Here is a 21,760-nt window from a genome sequence, read left to right as displayed (position 1 = left end):
ATGATGAAATAATAAGATTTCTATCTCGAATTTTGAATAGAAAAACTTTTGGTATAAATAAAAAAATTCAAATTACTCGAGTCAATAAATTAAAAATTTATATAATGGTTAAACCCAATAATATTCAATAAATAGTGAGTTCATTCCGTCTAAAATAAGCCTCTTCACCAACTACTTCCACTAACCTACGCCTTTATGCGTATTATTATTACAATTTTACACACCATGCTCGTGGGGCTCAAACTCACCGCTAATTTCGCCTCTATTTATGGCCAGAAGCCCTACACTTTCTTCCCCACCTTCACTTCCACCACAACCTCCACCTCCACCGCCGTAAATACAAATCATCAGGCGGTGCCGCCGACACTCATCTACCGTTGCCGGAGGATCGCAACTCCGGCGCCGGCGTATCCATTTCCGGCGAAAGTCTTAGGTTTTTCCTGTCTTAGCATGGGCTCTGCATTTCGGCCGTCGTCAGCTCCGTCAAAGTCTGCTAAGTTACTTACATTGCCTACAATTTTGACGATCGGCCGGGTTGCCGCAATCCCTATTCTCGTAACCAGTAAGTTCTGCTGAACGAAACAAAAAGTTATTTTTATTAACCCTAGCTAATGAGAGCGTGCAATGTGGTAAATTTAGTTGTGATATTTGAAATTGCAGTTTAATTGAAGTTGATTTTTTCTCCTTTTCAGTGAGTTCTTATGTTATTGAGCTTTGATTAGTAGAATTGATGCATTTAGATTGACTATTCAACTAAGTACGTATACATCTCACATTAAAGTTACTAAATTTGGCCCTAGGGGCTTTGGTCTAGCGGTAGTGGATTTTCACTAATCAGAGTCAAAATATAAGGAAGTAAATACACGAAAAAGCCAAGGGTATTCAACATATAGTATATATACATTAAGATTGATCTATCAACACAGTGTAATTTCCAGCTTCAGGGTGTCAATTGACTCCCCTTGGACAAGGGTAACTCCGTCCCTGTGACTAGCGGTCAGGCACGGTTAGGCACACATCAGGGCCTCTAACAAAAGCCTGTTTGAAGTGGAGAAGGATAGAGGGTCGGGGCCCATTATCCAGTTTTTAACCTTGCGCCATTGGCTCATTTGTCGATTATAAAAAAAGAGTTACTCAATTTGGTGATATGATTGATTTAGTAACTAATAGAATCTGGTCTTTAGTCTTATTGTATTTAGCTATGGAGAGGAGAGGCACTGATATCCTGCAAATATTCCGTGCGCTAAAAAAATCTAGTTATATCTTTGTGTAATATAATGGTTTAGGAAATTGAATAAGGAAAGAAGACTCTATTTTTCATTTCCCTTTTCTTTGTTGAACTGCTAACTTGCGGAACATGGTGCATACTGCTTAGAGACAAGAGACAAATGATACATCACGAGGGAAACTGTCCCAGACTCTTGATCCAAGCGTTGTATAAAACTTCCCAACATTTGAATAAAGAGAGTGAGAGTTTCAGACATCTGATCATTTAGCATAGTTGTCTTGTTATTAGTCTATTGTATGCTTTTATGTAATGTTTTCTAATGAGGGGCTCATTAGTTTGCTGATCTGTTTCATTACTTAATATAAGAAATTCCTGGATTTTAGTTTCAGTTATTTCCCTTTACACAGCTATTTTACAAATGATGCCATAGCATTCTGTGATTCTTTTTTGTGGGATAGCATAATTTGTTTTCAAATTGATACTCTGTAAAACAAAACTGATTTTGTAAAGCCTTTTCAATATAGCATTCTATGTTGATAGCTGGTGGGGACCAACCGCTACAACAGGTATATTTATTGCTGCAGCAATAACTGATTGGCTTGATGGATACCTTGCTCGCAAGGTACATGCTTGTGCTATTTAATATAATTGTCTCTTCTCGAATTATAAATACTTATATCTCAACTTACAAATTTGGATGGTTTGCCACGTCCAGATGAACTTAGGAACTGCCTTTGGTGCATTTTTAGATCCAGTGGCTGATAAGGTATTTTCTCTTTATTCTTTGGTCCTCATGCATATTGCCTGGAATTTTTACCAGTTTGCTAGCAAAGTTGTTTCGATTATCTATAATGTTTGAGTCACTTCAGCATAATTGCTTGTAATGAAGGTGCAAATGTTCCTGATACAGTTCTTCTTGACTGCAACAGCTAATGGTTGCTGCCACCTTGATCTTGTTGTGCACTAGACCTTTGGAGGCTAGTGTGTTTGGGCCATTGCCATGGTTACTAACTGTACCTTCAATTGCGATAATAGGCAGGGAGGTGAGTGATCAACTGTACTTTTGTTTATTGTTGTATTTCCTTGCACCTGGTATACTTTCACAAAGAAAACTTTAACTCTATGATATTAATACTCATGGGATCAGGAACATTGACATAGTTTGTTTATCTTATAGTAGATAACACCACAATGGAATTGTATTTTCCCTTTTTTACATGGTTTTAGTTGTTGCAATGCACCAGAGAAACATTTTGGATACTGAGTTTCTGGGAGAGTCTTTAAATGCTCCACAAGGTGTTACTAAGATTATATTTATGTTAAAAGTAAGGTACCCTGGCCTTTAGGGAAATTGAAGATGTTAGATGGCCATGAAAACAGTAAGGATCACATGAAGACTTTGATCCTTTTAGCATTCTATGCACCCTATCTGTGGCATCCGATTACGTCGCATGGAAGCATGTCTCATGGTGGTTGTTTTCCACTGCACATTTTAGTTTTTATTTATTTGTTGTTTCTGAGGATGTGGGGAGGCTGGGCGGAGTAGCAGGGGCCATCAGGATGCTCTGAAAGAATAGGAGGTATCTTAGAAAACAAGTTCAAGGCATATAGTGTAAATTTTGATTAGCAATTTCAGCATCTAGTATTGTATAAGTACAAGTTTGAAACCTGAATTCTTAGCTTCTGTAAAAAAAAGTATAGTAGTAACTACAAATCAGTGTTATAACTTATAAGGAAGGGAAAGGAAAATGTTGTCTATCATGAGGTAAATTGTATTAAGTAGTTAATATTACTTTTGAAACTTACTGAAGTAATAGCTTATTTTCAGTCGTACATTCGCCACATATAAGTTTTAGTTGTTCAAAAGATGATATCTTTGCTATAGTTTCCCACATAATTTGGGATCACAGTCCACTATTTTTCAAGAGTTCCATGAAGCTATGGCTCATATCCTTCCGCTGAAATGAAATTTTGGTTATAACTGTGTTTTCCTTTCCTATCTCATTTCTGTTAAGTAAAGTAGGAAATATCATATTCTTAAGTAATGCCGGTGGGTGGATAAATTTCTCTGAATTGCACTAGCGCTAATCAACTTAGATTGGAAAGAGGGGAGGACTTTGTGGAATTTTTTTTTGGGGGGGGGGGGAATATGGAGCCAAATATTAAATAAATTAATTTAATAATTTAATTGATGTTACATATACTTAACACATTTTAAGTCGGTTATGTTTCCTAATGTAATTCTTTTTTTGTTAATGGGAAATATGAGCATAAGCAACAAGAGGGACATTGAGTAACATAATGGAAACTAAACATACTATAATATTGCCATCAACAGAAGTACATTAAAATACCATTACCCAAACAGAACAACAAATAAACAAGAACTAAATATAAACTAGTCAACACTTGGTGCAAGGGATCTAGGAGAAGTGTAGAACTAGCCTGCATTGTCGAGGTGGAGAAGGATGCTACACAACATATTCTTGCTCCTGCAAGGTTTCATTGTTGACACACTGATTGTGATCAAAGAGGAATTCCATGGTTTCGTCCACTATGTTCCTAATAACACCGAGGCATGGAGCTATCTCGCTGATGCCTTAAGCGTCGCTTCTTCTAGGAGGTATTTTTTAGGGTTTAGGGTGATGTGATGGAGAGTGACTTGATCCAATCTCCTTTTTATAGGAGAATGACAGAATTTGAAAAGCTATCACTAATTAATACAAGCGTGTTAGCCATGGGGGTAGATAAGAAGTGCCAGTTAAATTCCCGGTAAAAAGAAAGTTTGGGAAAATATCTCCAAAATAAAAAGAAAGTTTCCACGTCAAAAATTTTCATTTGTTCATGAAAGAAAAAGTTTCCATATTGTTTCTTTGGGTGGAAGAAATTAAATTACCTAATTAATTTTCTAAAACAGACGGAGAAAACTTGAAAATCTATCTAGAAATTCTCATAAACAACTTATTTCACCTAATGAAATTGTAAATTTTAATTTTATTGATTTATCCTAATGAAATATTATGAGGGATAGGAAAGCTATTCTATCTTTTTTGATTCAAAGTTGTGCGAACTATCGTGTCATTAAACACATGAGTCATACAATGTAACTCTAGGAAAGAGTGATAGAGTGTAGACTTAGGAACACGATAAGAGTGACAGAGAATCAATTTGGATTTATGCCAGGTAAATCTACAACAGAGGCTATGTTCTTGCTAAGAGGATTAATGAAAATTTATCGCGAAAGGAAGAAAGATTCACCTAGTATTCATTGACCTAGAGAAAGCATATGATAAAGTACCTGGAAAAGTCCTTTGGTAGGTGATGGAGAAGAAAGAAATTCATATTAAATATATAATTGTCATAAAGGACATGTATGAAGGAGCAGTTACTAGCACGCAAATAGTAGTAGGAGATACAAAAGAGTTTCCTATAACAGTAGGTTTACACCAGGGTTCTGCATTGAGCCCCTATTTATTAACCCCAGTTATGGACGAGCTAACCAACAAAATACAAGAATAGGTCCCATGGTGTATGCTATTTGCTAATGATATTATGCTAATTGACGAAACTAGCGAGGGCGTCAACCAAAAGCTTGAGTTAGGGAGAAACACCTTAAAGAGTAAGGGTTTTAAGATAAGTAGAAGTAAAAACTGAGTACATGCCGTGCAAGTTTAGTTACCATGAGAAAAGCGAAGTTGCGGTTAGACTAGATGGAATGGTAGTGCCAAAATGTATAACAATTTATATATCTAGGCTCGTTATTTCAAGAGAATGAAATGATAGATGAAGATGTTACTCATAGGATTAAAACCGGATGGTTGAAATAGAGAAGTGCTACTGGGGTGTTATGTGATGCAAGGATGCCTACCAAGGTGAAAAGTTAGTTCTCAACTATAAGACCATATATGTTATATGGTAATGTTGGGCGGCTAAAGTTCAACATATCCACAAGATGTGTGTTATAGAAATGCGAATGCTAAGATGGATGTGTGGTCACACAAGATTAGATAAGATTAAAAATGATCACTTCCGCTAGAAGGTGCAAGTAGAACACATGGAGGATAGAATAAGATAGGGTCACTTGAGATGGTTTGGTCATGTCATGCGTTGACTTACAGATGCACCGGTCCGTAGGTGTAAAATCATGGTGGAGGAAGGTGTGAAAAGGGGACGGGGTAGACCTAAAATCACATAGAAGGAAGTTGTTTAGAAAGACCTACAAATCCTTGGAATCAATGCAGACTTTGCTAAAGATAGGGCACAATGGAAGAGAAAAATCCATATAGGTTACCTACTAGTTGGGAATAGGTTTTAGACTTGGTAGAGAACTTTTATTATTATTATAATAATAATAATAATAATAATGATAATAATAATAATAATAATAATAATAATAATTATTATAATAATAAGAAACTAACTAAATAATTTGTTTTATATATATATCTTTTATTTGTATTTTTTTGTTTTATTTTGGTAATGATGATGATGAGTTGAGCTAAATGAAAGGAATGGAGATTCATATACGGCGTAGTTGTAGACTTGTAGTACAATATTTTCCATCCCCTATTAAGTCTTCTTCTTGTTTCGCTGTTAAGAGACGTTGTTCATTGATTCCCATCACAACATAGAACATAAATTTCATTTGAGAATATGAATTTAAACCTTGGGTACTTTTGATGAACCTAATTAATAGTTCACTAGAGATATATTCACCTAGACATTGTTGTTTAGAAAGACCTACAAATCCTTGGAATCAATGCAGACTTTGCTAAAGATAGGGCACAATGGAAGAGAAAAATCCATATAGGTTACCTACTAGTTGGGAATAGGTTTTAGACTTGGTAGAGAACTTTTATTATTATTATTATTATAATAATAATAATAATAATAATAATAATAATAATAATAATTATAATAATAATAATAATATACCTTTTGTTTTTATATATATATATATATATATATATATATATATATATATATATATATCTTTTATTTGTATTTTTTTGTTTTATTTTGGTAATGATGATGATGAGTTGAGCTAAATGAAAGGAATGGAGATTCATATACGGCGTAGTTGTAGACTTGTAGTACAATATTTTCCATCCCCTATTAAGTCTTCTTCTTGTTTCGCTGTTAAGAGACGTTGTTCATTGATTCCCATCACAACATAGAACATAAATTTCATTTGAGAATATGAATTTAAACCTTGGGTACTTTTGATGAACCTAATTAATAGTTCACTAGAGATATATTCACCTAGACATTGTTATCTGGATTTTAGCTTATTAATTTTTTGCGTAGCATACGGCATTCTGATACTCTTTGAGATATATGGGTCCAGATTTAACATGGAGTTTTGCAATAATAATGTAGGACTTATATTGAAGATTCATTTCTTCTTTCTTTTCCAATAAATATATATCATATGATGCTCTTCCTTGTGCGGCTAAAATCTTTTTTAACTGAATTTTGGTTCATTCTCCATCATGGACAAGCGATGAACACTGATCTTTTATTCATTTTGCACATCTTTTTGTAGATAACTATGTCTGCAGTTAGAGAATGGGCAGCTTCTCAGGGTGGTAAACTTTCAGAGGTTCACGATTAACCTATTATTGTTTACTTTAGAGTAATCCACTTCATGATTTAATTACCACAGCAATAAGTAATGAATTTTCCAGGCTGTTGCCGTGAATAACTTGGGGAAGTGGAAAACAGCCACTCAGATGATTGCACTGACCATCCTCCTGGTTACCAGAGATAGCAGGTATCTTTTGTGTTCTAAACTCATGCTAATGTTTGAAGTAACAGGGAATGCTTATTGGAAATTCATCTGATTGTGATTTGACCTCGGTAACTGTCCTCCCTGTAGTTTATCAGGGGCTGAAACTTTCGTTGCTTCCGGTGTGATCTTGCTATATGTTTCAGCATGGCTTGCTGTTTGGTCTCTGGTCGTGTATATGAGAAAGATATGGAAAGTATTGTTGATGTAGAAATTATGGCCATTAATTGCATTTTGGCTCGTGCTACTAGCTGTGGAGGAGCAGGTTGTACACAAGCAGATCCATGATTAGTGCAAGAGGAAGCCGCCTTTTTGGAGCCCTTTGCAGTCACATGTTGAGTGCAACCAAAGTTGCTAACTCAATTCTGACATCCCTCACTTCATAATTCTCCGGTGCATTTGGTTGTGACAGGAAGAGAAATGAAAATGTTGGCTGTGCTCAATGTTTGGTTTTCCACTTCATTCTTTAACCATATTCTTTAGCGAACTTGGAGGCTCAACAGGAATTAGGATCATCAAACTTGTAGAATTTGCTATATGTATAATCTATTCAGGAAAAATAAAATATCAAGTGTTTGTTTGGGTTGAACAGGCATTTCACCGTTCTTTTTGTGAATGCGAAGTTGGGTTCTTATGTCTCCTTTGTGTCAATATTGCCGATGCCATAAAGCACACTACCCATTAAAATATGTATATTATCGCCATGGTGTTTGTTTAGAATAGGTGGGCAGTGTCACTTGAAGTAGACACCTTTATCTTTTTTTTTTAGGTCATTATCCCCGGCAACGACGCAGAATTTTCACTCGTGGGATTACACTGGGTTTGTTGTCGTTTTTATCTCTCTTATCAGAGAGGAAACATTCATGAATCTGGCCGAGTAGGCAGCTGTGGCAGTTGAAATCACTATGCAGTGACTTTTAATTTGTCTAGGTGATTATGATGAGAAGGGAATTCCACTCGACTATACATTTTACACAAGGTTATAGTAGTGGAAGTTACTATATTTTAGTATGAGTAATCCAAGTTTATGAATTAACGAAATAAGCTAAAGTAGGCATAAATGTAAAGAAAGCTTAAAAAGAAGAGGTAAATGCTCGAACGTAAAGTGAAAGTAGTAAATCAATTGAATTGAACTGATAAAAGGGAAAGGGAAAACCAAAATATATTGATGTGCTGTATTTGAGTTCTTCTCACGTTACTGGATTTAAATTCAGCACGTTCTAGATAGATAGATATTCTATCCGGTCCACAATAAGTGACAATTTTACCTTTGACACACCCATTAAGGAAATACGAACTTCTAGAGAAAAAAAGATGTATTCACTAAATTAACCTTAATTAATTGTTATTTCGACATATTGGAATATGTAAATAAGGGTAAATTTTGAAAAAATAAAATTAATTCCTTCTTGATTATGTAAATAAACACTTATTTTGGATCAAAATAAAAATGTAAAATGATCACTTATTGTGGACATGAGGGAGTAGTATTTGAGTAGTTTTATGCTTGATTGATTGTCTTTTTCTGCTTAAGAGGCACGTCCACTAATCAGTATTTATCACATTCGATTGATGTTCATCGTATTTATATACTATTAAACAAGGTATGAGTATTAACTTAATGCAACTCATTGAAAGTAACATTTAGAGAGTAAAGCACAAAGATCCCTAGAATGTTAGATCTCACTATCTCAGACATGATTGAGAAGGCAAATTTATCGTTATCACTATAAATAAGAACCATAATTTCAATTGTGGTAATTAATATTGACATAATAGAAGTAAATGAGTCGATAACATATCTAAATTTTAAACATAGAACATAAAAATACTGTAGTTGTTCCACAACTCCATATGCTGCATACTCTACAGAGAATAACAATATATTATAACATATTAAATTACAATGACAACATATAAAATTATTTATATATAATTTAAATCTCCATTATAATATTCCACCAACAACCCATAGATCTGGTTTGATTTTCGAGTCATAGCCGTCCATGCACGCACTATCATCTTCAATGCATCGATCACTGGTGCACTCTTGTCTGGTTTTAATTTAATTTGTCTGCTTTTAAACGTATAAATTAACCTTATATTATGTCGGAGTTAATTTTCATTAATGCTTAGTTTTGCGCTGTCACGTGATTACTCCTCTGAACACTAAAACTTTAGTCAGCCAGACAGTCAGCCAGTCAGTCTGTGTTCGAAACGAGGTCGTTTGGTTTACATACTACTTATGCGAAAATTATATATAATGAAGGATTATTTATACGGGATTATAATGAAGAGAGATTTTGTGAGGTGATTAATAATTAACGAAGGGATTATTGTGCCGTGATTACTATTATTAAAATTATTATATATGAATTACTAATTTTGAAAGGGTATTTTAATCTTTAAATATCTTAACCCTGCAATACTAATACACATATTCTTGTTTCACATTTTATCATGCATAAAAATTCTCGTATAACTTGATGTATATATGTAATATTTAATACTGCAAACCAAATGCTACATTTGAGTTATGGGGCAATTATTTATGTGGCCAATCGAACACTGCTTTATTTATGCGGAATTTTATGCTGGAATTACGTATGTCGTCATACACCAATGAAACGACCCAAATGAAGATTATTTAGGCCTATCCTTTGTTAAGTCGCTTATAAAACGGAGTCGGTTCAAATCCATAACCCTAATAAAAAATATATATTGGAGAAAACATAAAATATTTTATGAGTAAACAGTTTTTCAAATTAAAGTGCGACAATATAGCGATTTGTACAACTACATTTGTTGTCTAGTGATATCTTCTTATTGTTGTTGTTGGGGTAATATCAGTCAGAAAATATAATCACACTTCAAACATATATTCTTTTACTTATAACTGTGTGAGGTAGGATTAGGTGAAAACCAAATGTAAGACTCTAGAAATAACATAAGAAAAATAAATTATTCAATGTGTGATGTTCTCTCAAGATTTGAGAATCAAATAAAATGGAGAAGAGAATTAAAAAGAAATAATAGTATGATGTTTCTTCACTTCGTTTAAGTGTGGCACACTGGCGAAAGAACACAAATTGAAAGCATCGTTTCGTCATTTGTGAAAGGATTTAAGTTACATATATAAACTTACAATGTAAATATTTTTGACACCAGTAGTTTAGTTTAATTTGTGAAAGTATGTTGTCACCCATTCAGTTTTATCAAATTATCGATTAATACTTATTATAAACATTTATTTTATAATTAACTTATAAGTGATTAAATTGTGTTATTCTGCATATATTTTGTCAAGGACGATAGACAAATAAAATTTCAAATTATGTGCACAAAATGATAGTAACACCATGCACTTTCATCTTTTCGAGGTTGCGTAAAAGAGCTCTCTTTTTGTCTCTTTGCTTAAAAGAGATGGCATTAAATAATCTAAAGAATAAATTTGTCTCTTTTTTTTTCTGTTTTTTTTTAAACTACACGAGGACAGTAACATTATGCCACTGCTGCTTCCATTTCTCTATTTATAGTGATCTCCATTTGTCTTAAGAGTCACATCCGAATAATTCGAAGAGATCAGTGTGAGTTTATTTACAGAGTTAGTGAAAAAAGGATAACAAAATATGGAGAGGAAAATTTCTGGTCTTTTGTTTTGCCTTCTCATTTTGTTCGCCTCACGTAAGTCTTTTCTTTTCGCCTTTCTTTTTTATATGAACTGATATTTAGGAACATACATAGGAACAATGCTTATAATCTTACTTTAAAATGCTTATAATCCTTCGTTTTTTATCTCGACTTAAAGACTAAATTCTGGTCACAGCTTTTTATATCTAATAACACTTCTAATAGAAGAAATTACGTATAGTTTTAGTTTTGAGTTTAAGTTCCGGACATTGACAATGTATAGATTTTTAGGATATGTAATCCTAAAAATAAGACAATTTATCTACTACAATAGATAAATGTGATGTGATGTGTAAAAATTATATACAATGACGATGTATATTACATAAACTCTAAATTGTTTATGCTATCATGCATGTTAAGTTGACGTATAATAACATATAACTATTCGTAACAAATCTTATACGACGACATGAAAAATAAAGTAACAACCGTCTATAACTGGTTAAATATAGTGTAAAATATGAGTACACTGTCTTCGGCGTATAAAATTTAAATCTTTATTTGTATGGGTGCAGAAATGGCGATCCCACGAGTGGAGGGAAGAGTGTGCATCTCGCAAAGCCATAAGTACAAAGGGCCTTGCCTAGGTGACCATAACTGCGCTGAGGTGTGCCGTGGCGAAGGTTTCACCGGCGGGGACTGCATTGGCTGGCAAAGAAAGTGCTTTTGCACTAGGTCTTGTTAATTAATTAAGTGCCATTTTCATGGCACTTAATTAGTTCACTATCCTTAATTCTCTGCCTTTTGTTTTTTGGTAATAAAAAAGTAGTAGGTGTTTCAGAGGGCATTTTATTTATGATGCTTGCACTGTAGCGTTCTTAGGGTTTATTTTATTTGGTACGATATGATATGAGTTGAGCTTAAATGGATTAGTGAAGATTTATGTAGCCGATCTCAACTTGTTTGGGATTATTCTTGTTGCATTGTACCGTTCTTCGTTTAGTAATTCATGGGTTCTTTATTTCACAGTACTTGGTGTTCTATGCTTTCAAACAAACAATATTATATTGTTGTAATATGCTAGCATTGTCTTTATTTTATGTTTATGATTTTCCATTTAAGTTACTATTGCCTCTTTTATTACTTGGGAATCATATTTGCATATTTAGAGAGGCATCACACCAAACATAGAGGTTAGAGTCCGAGACTTTTGGTTATATATTATCAATAAAAGTAACAGAATACATTTTTGAAGAATTAATTAACATGCAATCTCTTATTATTTGCGCAAAAAGAATGGTATAGTATTAACCGAAAATGAAGGTTTAAAAAATATGACAAATTGAGGGTGCAATTACCCATTACCGACAGTTTTCTATTGATTTCTTCCCTCGGAAAAGACTGTTTCTTGTAGTGTATTATATTACAAATTTGCATTTGTACTTACAATAACTAAATATCCAGATGATGCGGTAGGAATGAGGAATTATTAAAGCAATATGACATGAATAATTTATTTAAAGATTCTTTTTTTCTTTTCATTGTAAGAAGAAGAAACCCAACTCATCAAATTGAAAATTCAAATAATCAAACTGATTAATCGAAACCAAACTCTAAATACCCAAACCAAACCGAGCTTATTTGGTTTGAATTTATAAAACCAAATTGAAGTTTTCATAATTCAAACCGAACTGCCCATCGCTGTTTCCCATAAACAAAACGGAAAAGAAAAGGGCTAAAAATGTCCCTAATGAATTGAATATGGCTCACCAACGCACTCCGTTAACCTTTTGGTTTATAAATGCTCTTAACGTTAATTAGGAGTATTTTTGACCCTTTTTCGTAAAAAAAAAAAAAAAGTAGTTTAACCATATCCTTTCAAATGTGTAGGAAATAGTAACTCTTAAGAAACTTGAGGCCCGGAACAAAATTGTCTCTACTTTTCACCTTAACGGTTATAGCCAACTGAAACAATAAAAAACAGGCGATCCACAAGATTTCGAGGTATTCAATCTTTTACTATCTATGTTTTTTTTCCAACAAAATTTGTTGTCCTTACTTCACATTTTTAATGCCTTTCTGTTTGCATTTTAGCTTTTCATGAAAGTAATTTGAGCTCGTTTTTGGAATCTGAATTGACACCGATTTAATGGATTCCAAGATTTTCACGTCCGATCCAATCTTACAAACAAGAGGCTAGAGGTGATCTCTTTGTTCCTTTCTCTCTGTGTGATTGTCACTTCCTATTGAGCAATATTGTACTCCATTACAAATGTTATTTTAGCTATATGACATTTTTTATAGGAGATCAATAAAAAATAACACATGATATATGTCAAAATAACACAACATATCTTTTGTGGGGACATTTTCTTTTATTCAAATTGTAAGTGGACACGGGAGATCATTTCCTCCTTCCTGTATGTTCTAGAATACATGTTATATGTTTCGATTTAATGGCGTGATTTTAATATGTTCAGTTTGTGATTGCTTGCAAAATTTTGATGGCGTGCTGTCGGATTCTCTTGTTAAAGAGAACTCTCATATAAATGGTATCACTAGTTTGGAATCTGAGGCCGATCCAGGATTTAAATTTGATGCGTTTGAAATTATGGTTCAGAATCTAATATTTGTTGAAATTTTAGGAGTGTTTCATATAGTTATATATCTATGTTTCGTCTCAAAAATACTGATTCAGTTGAACCCAGTGAATATGACTGCATCCGTCTATATTTGCTGATGGTTAATATCCATTTCGCCAGCCGAGATCACTATGTCATGCTTTTGGATTCTTATTTTTGTTTTAAGGGTGTTTCTCTTATATACATTATCAGTGTCTGTGGTACTAATCATAATATGTTATCGATAGTGCAGTTTATTGTCTCATTGAACATGTCCGAAGCTTCTTTTAACATGGATCGCCCTATAGATGAAGAGAAAATCAAAATAGCAGCACTTAAAGATGTGAAATTAGAGGAAGTGGAGGAAATTAAACCAGCAGAAATTGAGGAAGTGAAAGAGGATAGTCACCTCTTCTGCTGTGATCTATTTGATGCGGAAATGGTTCAAAAGGTAGCAGACGAATTCCTTCCAGGATTAGCCTCTGCCTGTATTGACAACACGACTGGCGGTCTATTGAATAGCCCAGCTTCTGTTGCTGTTAATATTAGAAGAGAAATGGTGGACTATCTTGTTCAGAGAAGCGAGATGTTTGTCGCTGAGTCTGTTGTCTTAGAAGGTGATGCGGTTACTGAAGTATTGTCGGATAATCCTCATGATATTATATCAGATTTTATTGATGATTTTGCACAGTCTAAGAGGAACTTTTTCAGCAGAGTATCAGCGTGGCTACTAAGCGAGAGGAGAGAGGAAAGGATAGACGATTTCGTGCAAGAAATGGAAGTAAACGGCTTTTGGTTGATGGGAAGGCGGATAGCAGTGGCGCAAACGTTGATCAGAAATATCGACTTCAAGAACACTTATCACTGCAATATGAAGTTTAAATCTGAAGAAGAGCTCTCTGAACATATCGCCTCGTGCAGTTTCAGGGAATTGAACTGTGAAAATGAGGGATGTAACGCGCGATTTAGTGCAGCTCAGCTGAAACAGCACGACTCGACTTGTCCTTTTAAAATACTTCAATGTGAGCAGAAATGCCCGGAAACGCTTATGAGGCGCGAAATGGACAGGCATTGTATTACTGTATGTCCAATGAAGCTTGTTAACTGCCCTTTCTATCCAGTAGGATGTGTATCTACTATTCCTCAATGCACAACGGACCAACATCGTCTCGAGAATCTGCAGTCGCACTTAATTTGCATCTTAAAACTTATTCACAAGGAAGCATCTTTTGAGGCTTTGAAAAAAAGGACTGAACAGTTGTTGGAGGTCAGTTATTTAATGGTGCCCCTATTGTCTTTCTCTGGATATAGTAATATTTTACTGCTGCTTATCTTTGGAACTTAAATCTTCAACGACGCATAGGAAATGTATAGCTCTTGACGTGGTTGTCAGACCTCTTTATAACAAGATCGCTAGATAACAACCATTCACTATAAAAGCCAAGTTTCTTTTGGAACTAATTTATATGCTATGTTATAATATGTGTTCTCTATAACAGCACTTCGTTATAACAACCAAAACATTCTGGAACAAACGAGACTGTTATAGAGAGGTTTGACAGTATCTTCTTTTCTTCAAAAACAGGCATCATCACCTGGACGGCTGGCAACTGCTCGTGATGCAAGATCACTAACTGTTGCGATCAAGAGTATTGATGCAAAGCTTGGACCCTTAGAAGTTGAGGAAGATGCAGAGGGCAATGAGTTGAACGACGAAAAAGAGGACAACACTGATCTATCTACCAAGAAAGATTGTTCAATGGACTTGTCTCATAATGAAGAGCGGTCTTCTGACATATCGAAGAGTCAGAATGATTCCACAGCTTCAGACAACAAAATAGTGTCACCTGACAAACCAGAGAATGTTGTGGAACCGACAGTTAAAACGGATTCATCAACTAATGAACACTGTGAGAATGCAGTTAAAAATAGGAGCCCGGGACCTCTAACAGAAAATAAGGTCTCGAAATCACCTGAAAAAAGTGAAGTCTCTCTGAGCACATCCAAAGAACATCAGGATTTCACAACTTCAGCGCACAAATTGGAGTCATCCAAAAGTGAAGAGACTCCCAAATCGCCCGAGAAGCATCAGGTCTTAACAGCTTCTGAAGACAAAAAAGAGTGATTCGCCAAAACTAAGGACTTCGCGGAACAAATGAATCTCAGGCAGTGATAAACAATAAATTGGCACCTGGCTAAGGAAGATTTAAGAGAAGCATTGTTTTGGAAAAGGAAAAGAGCCAAAAAAGTCACATATTAAAAGTGAATACATGTGTAGCCACTGAATATTCGTACGATAGCCTTATGACTTTGTCATCTTTTAGGCCTTTTTAAGTGTTATTTATTGACAGATATAAACATTTTCTTGTATAAATAGTTGATAACTAGCAAGTTTTCGCTTGCTTGTAATTTAGACAGATTTATGTTTTTCATTGATATTGATTGGCATCGTGGAAACAGCCTCTTGCAAAAATGAAAGGTAAGACTGTGTACAATAGACCCTTGTGATCTGGCCCTTCCCCGGACCCCGTGCATAGCGGGAGCTTAGTGCACCGGGCCGAAATAAGTTTCACTAAATATCTAACCTAGTCAGAATTGGATATATTGTCAAAGTGGCATTCTTGTAACAAAATGGCTAAAGTTATATATCTATGTTTCGTCTCAAAAATAGCCACTGAAAATCAGCGTGGCTACTAAGCGAGAGGAGAGAGGAAAGGATAGACGATTTCGTGCAAGAAATGGAAGTAAACGGTTTTTGGTTGATGGGAAGGCGGATAGCAGTGGCGCAAACGTTGATCAGAAATATCGACTTCAAGAACACTTATCACTGCAATATGAAGTTTAAATCTGAAGAAGAGCTCTCTGAACATATCGCCTCGTGCAGTTTCAGGGAATTGAACTGTGAAAATGAGGGATGTAACGCGCGATTTAGTGCAGCTCAGCTGAAACAGCACGACTCGACTTGTCCTTTTAAAATACTTCAATGTGAGCAGAAATGCCTGGAAACGCTTATGAGGCGCGAAATGGACAGGCATTGTATTACTGTATGTCCAATGAAGCTTGTTAACTGCCCTTTCTATCCAGTAGGATGTGTATCTACTATTCCTCAATGCACAACGGACCCAACATCGTCTCGAGAATCTGCAGTCGCACCTAATCTGCATCTTAAAACTTATTCACAAGGAAGCATCTTTTGAGGCTTTAAAGAAAAGGACTGAACAATTGTTGGAGGTCAGTTATTTAACTGTGTCCCCATTAGTATTATATTACAATATATGTCTGTTGAGGTTTTTGTTTTAAGATGAAATAGTCTTAAAATGAGGGTGAATGGGAAATGGAGGGAAAATAAAATTTTTGAGTAAAATTTTAAGTTTTCCCCTCTTGACAATGAGACATTGTCCCATATTAGAAGAGGAAAAGATTTTTGGTGGGTATATATATAATTGCTCTTCTTGTAGCTCTTAAAGAGTTAAGAAGAAAGCAAGCCTCGCGCCGTCGTCGTCGCTCGCTCGGCTCGGCTCCGGCTACGGCTACGGCTACGGCTACGGCTACGGATTCATTGATTGCACTCCTTCCTCTCAGCATTTCCATACGATTTTCTGAGTTTCTACTCCCTCGTTCTGCATTGTTTTTAACTTCAAACAAAGCAACTGTAAGTGTGATTTGCTACCGAACTTTGTGTTCGCTTAAACACTGGGGTTTGAAGTACCGCTACACCAGTGTGTGATTCGTTCTATCCTGGGAGGAAATAATCCATTACCTTGGGTACTAGGAGGGGATTAAATTCCTTAAGGAAACACTGTGAATTCAGTGGGCTCGAATTATTTATTGTTTCATTACGATAACTTATATTTTGCAGAATTATTATTTACAAATACAGCAATATTGGCGGGACTAACAATCTTAAGGAATTTAATATTTATTTCTGTATTTGTGTTATTCTTATTATTCTGCAAACTAAAACCTTTGTGGTTTTGTGTACTCCCGTTTTGGAGAGTAAAGCCTTTGTGGCAATTTGTTGGAGATTAAAATCTACGTGATTTTTACTCCTGTTTGAAAACGTGTATTAAACGTTTGTTTGTGTCATTTTTTTTAACAGAAAAAATGACGACTGAAAGCGAAAAATCAAAATGTCAAATATGTGTGGAATGTAAGTATGTTAAACATCCTTATAAGTCAGTTGAAAGGAATTCAAATCCTTTAGACTTAATTCACACAGATATTTGTGACATGAAGTCAATACCATCTCGCGGTGGAAAGAAGTATTTCATAACTTTTATTGACGATGGTACTCGATATTGCTATGTTTACTTACTGAATAGTAAAGATGAAGCAATAGACGCATTAAGGCAATACAAAAATAAAGTTGAAATGCAACTTAACAAGAAAGTAAAAATGATAAGAAGTGATAGGGGTGGTGAATATGACTCTCCTTTTGAAGAAATATGTTTAGAATATGGAATTATTCATCAAACAACAGCCCCTTATACGCCCCAATCTAATGGGATTGCGGAAAGAAAGAATCGCACATTAAAGGAGATGATGAATGCGTTGTTGATAAGTTCTGGTTTGCCACAGAACTTATGGGGGAAGCCATTCTTACGGCTAATCGAATATTAAATCGAGTGCCCCATAGCAAAACACAATCCATTCCATATGAAAAATGGAAAGGAAGGAAGCCCAACTTGAATTATTTTAAAGTGTGAGGGTGTTTGGTAAAAGTGCAAGTTCCTAAACCCAAAAGGGTAAAGATAGGACCGAAAACCGTTGATTGTGTTTTCATAGGATATGCGACAAATAGTAAAGCATATTGATTTCTAGTTCATAAATCAGAAAATCCCGACATTCATAATAATACGGTTATAGAATCAGATAATGCTGAGTTTTTTGAAAATATATATCCGTATAAAAAGGAATGTGAGTCGTTTGGTGAAGGATCTAAACGACATCGGGAAGAAACAAAAGAAAGTACATGTAATCAGGAGGATCCAAGACGTAGTAAACGTCAAAGAACGTCTACTTCATTTGGACCAGATTTTGTGACTTTCTTATTGGAGAATGAGCCTCAAACATTTAAAGAAGTTATGATTTCTTCGGAATTATTGTTTTGGAAAGAGGCAGTCAATAGTGAAATAGAATCCATATTGAACAACCATACATGGGAATTGGTTGATCTTCCTCCTGGAAATAAACCTTTGGGTTCTAAATGGATTTTTAAGAGAAAAATCAAAGATGATGGCACTATTGATAAATTCAAGGCAAGACTCATAGTCAAAGGGTATAGACAACGAGAAGGTCTAGACTACTTTGATACATACTCTCCAGTTACAAGAATTACGTCCATACGGATGTTAGTAGCATTAGCTGCAGTGTATGGTCTTGAAATTCATCATAAATTAAGAAAATATGAAAGATGGCTAGGGTATAGATCCATCAACTACTCTACAACAACATAAAAGAAACTAAGCAAATACAAAGAAAAGATAAATTACACGAGTAGAAAGATATTAACCAAGTTGGGACTCAAAAATAAAGTCTATAGAAGATTAAATATTCAAAAAGATAAATCTAAATCATACGAAAGGAAACATGTTCAATACATTATAGTTTGCTACTCATAATCGCTAAAATACTTTGTGTCTTGCTAGTGAATATGCTGGAAATAATTTAGTTTCAGTAGGAGTAGCAAAATAGGCTTGGGAATTAGGATTTTGATTTTAATTACTTGTTTGCTTGTAGCCATATTCATAATTCCAATTCGAAAGAAAAATTTAATGCATTATTATTTTTAAACTTAATATATAAATATATTTTCCACATGTAAATTTATTTGGTACGGTTCGATATTTTTTCATTTTATTTTCATAAAATTAAAAAGCCTAACCTAATTATCGGTACGATGATAGATTTATATAAAACCTACGGTTTTATTGAAAAAAACTAAAAATCGGTTCGGTATGGTACGGTTCGGTCGGTTTAGTCGATTTTTAAATACCCGTTGACACCCCTAATAGATACAATGTCTATTTTTTTTCTATTTTTCTGATACATAGGAAAATACTAAGTAATTTCTAAAAATAATAATTCATAAGTACATGACTTAGCTTAAGTACGTCAGGAATAAAAACTCTTGATTGCATCTTCCCAGATTAATAGCCTGTTTGACCAAGCTTCTCAAGAGGTCAAAATTACTTTTTTTTTTTCTTTCTCAAAAGTACTTTTTCCCCCTAACTTGATGTTTGGCCAAGCTTTTTTGGTGGAAAAAAGTGCTTTTGGGAAGAAGCAAAAACAATTTCTAAGAAGCAGAAAAAGTAGCTTCTTCCCAAAAGCAGAAGCAGAAGCAGTTTTGACTTTTCTTCTTACCAAAAATACCCTTAACAAAATATAGTATATACCAAAATAACTGTTAAACATAATACTTAGGATATTAATGTATAAATATTTCTTATTATTTTTAGGATAACTTTCTAATATATAGTGACTTTAGGGGTGAATGCTTTTATATTTGTTGAATGATTTTTAATATATTTAACTTATATTAAAAGAAATAAGTACTTTTAAATTTTATTTTTATATTTTACTTAAATAAAATAAAAAGATTTAATTATTGCCTATCATAACAAATTTTTAAATATTATTTATTTACTTTTAATATTAACTATTAAGTAAATCTATTCATGTCTTTATTCGTAATTTGATACTTAAAAGCACTTTCTGAAAAGTGGCCAAACACAAATTATTGCTCAAAAGTGCTTTTCAAGTGATTAGCCAAACATAAACTGTTTTTCTCCAAAAGTTCTTTTTTCAAAAGCACTTCTCAAAATAAGTTGATTTCTCCGATTTGGCCAAACATGCTATAAGTCCTGCATCATGCTTTAGCCATAGATATCTATGATTAAAGAAGGCAGAATATATCGACAACCTCTTAAACTTGTCCACACTTTTCACTTAGACACTCCATTTTAAGTCTGTCCCATTTGAACACTCCAACCACATCTTAAATGTGTCATTTAGACACAAAATTGATAGGCAACCAAAATACAAAGATGTGTGCCATTCACACGCTTGTACGTGTCAAATGAACAAATAAATGACTGACACGTGTAACTTTCTTAATAAATGACAATTGTAATTAAAAAAGAAAACAAAAATAGCAGAAAACCCTCTCCCCTCCTCGATACAATTCTTCTCCGACAAATCCTATCCCTCCCCTCCCCTCCCCATGCTGCTGCTTCTTCTCCCCCATCCCACCCGTTTTTGCTATATTAATTCTTTAAAACTTGTCCTAATGGCAGTTTTCTGAAAATAGCAAAGAAATTATTATGACTTTTACTGTGTGTTGCAAAAACTTGAAAGAATTCTGTTTTCCCACTTGTTCTTCCAAAACATATTTTTAGGTTGAGTTTGTTTTTCAAGTTCAAAAGGAAACTTGTGATTGGAAGACATGGCAAGGAACAAAGTTTCACGGAGGTCGAGGGAAGTGAAGATGGAGGAATTTGAATTTGTGCGCACCTATGAATTCTAAAGAAGTCCATGTTCTTACCATCGATGATAATCTCAGACAGGAAAGTTCTTGAATGGCTGCTCAAAATCACCTTTTGTAAAGGTTGAATGAAAATTCACACCCGATAATCTTAACCCAGTTCTTTTGCTTTTGTTCAAAATTACAAAGAGAAATCTTGATGTTAATTTTCAATCTGGATTTGCTGATTTTGTTTTGAAAAAACTTGTTGGCCACAATTTCAATAGATAGTTTGGTTGGATTGGTCGGCGTTTGGGTGTGAAAATATTGAAGGAGTTTGAGGAAGAAGGTGAAGATATGGGGCCACAGATCTGAAAAATGAAAAAGAAAAGTTCAACGGAAAATTTTCAGGCAAGAAGTATGTGGAGTATGCTTTTTGGATGATTTTCACGCGCGACAGAAATGTGAGAAACACTTGCTTTGCCATGTCAGCACATTGTGTTTAAATGACACATTTGAGATGTTATTGAAGTGTTCAAATGGAACAGACTTAAGATAGAGTATCGAAGTAAAAAGTGTGGATAAATTTAAAGAGTTGTCGATGTATTCTGCCATTAAAGAAAGATGCAGATTTCAAGTGACATACACAGGTAGTGGTGATAAAATGGTTAAAAGAAAAAAGTTATTCACCCATATTATCCATTAGAAAATGGGTTGGATAATAAATTTTTTAAAAACGGGTCAAATATGAATAAGAACCATATTATCTACTTAGAAAATGGATAATCAATGGATAACTAATGAGTTTAACTTAAGGATTTTTACGTTCCTATACACTATTTGAAACTTTATTACCCTCCCTACTTAAGTTTTAAATTAATTACATGGTCATATATAATTTACCAATTATATACAAATAAGTTTTAAATGAGTATCCCTTTATATTAGGAATTGAATAAGAAATATCAGTTATTTACTTATCCCTTTATACTTGCCCACTCTCTCTCTCTCTCTCTCTCTCTCTCTCT

General features: G+C 34.3%; 2 protein-coding genes across 3 annotated transcripts; both read left to right on the top strand.

Moving 5' to 3' along the window:
• The first annotated feature begins 205 nt into the window (after nt 1-205).
• Nucleotides 206-7,654, top strand: LOC107763451 (CDP-diacylglycerol--glycerol-3-phosphate 3-phosphatidyltransferase 2-like). Its single transcript, XM_016581937.2, has 7 exons — nt 206-562; nt 1,753-1,850; nt 1,944-1,994; nt 2,158-2,271; nt 6,774-6,830; nt 6,916-7,001; nt 7,107-7,654. Exons 1-7 carry the CDS (start codon nt 226-228, stop codon nt 7,225-7,227), a joined length of 864 nt encoding a protein of 287 aa, XP_016437423.1. The 5' UTR covers nt 206-225; the 3' UTR covers nt 7,228-7,654.
• A 4,860-nt stretch (nt 7,655-12,514) lies between these two features.
• Nucleotides 12,515-15,706, top strand: LOC107763448 (uncharacterized). Of its 2 annotated transcripts, XM_075246412.1 has the most exons (4): nt 12,515-12,653; nt 12,744-12,851; nt 13,524-14,537; nt 14,856-15,706. In XM_075246412.1, exons 3-4 carry the CDS (start codon nt 13,542-13,544, stop codon nt 15,393-15,395), a joined length of 1,536 nt encoding a protein of 511 aa, XP_075102513.1. In that variant the 5' UTR covers nt 12,515-12,653; nt 12,744-12,851; nt 13,524-13,541; the 3' UTR covers nt 15,396-15,706. The 2 variants fall into 2 exon arrangements, with proteins under 2 accessions (XP_075102513.1, XP_075102514.1); XM_075246413.1 differs by lacking the exon at nt 12,515-12,653 and having other exon boundaries at nt 12,666-12,851.
• Nucleotides 15,707-21,760: the final 6,054 nt, after the last annotated feature.

The sequence above is a fragment of the Nicotiana tabacum genome, chromosome 23, assembly GCF_000715075.1.
Source record: "Nicotiana tabacum cultivar K326 chromosome 23, ASM71507v2, whole genome shotgun sequence".
Taxonomy (NCBI): domain Eukaryota; kingdom Viridiplantae; phylum Streptophyta; class Magnoliopsida; order Solanales; family Solanaceae; genus Nicotiana; species Nicotiana tabacum.
Note: the sequence above shows the minus strand (reverse complement) of the source record. Positions and strands in the feature narration are given on the sequence as shown.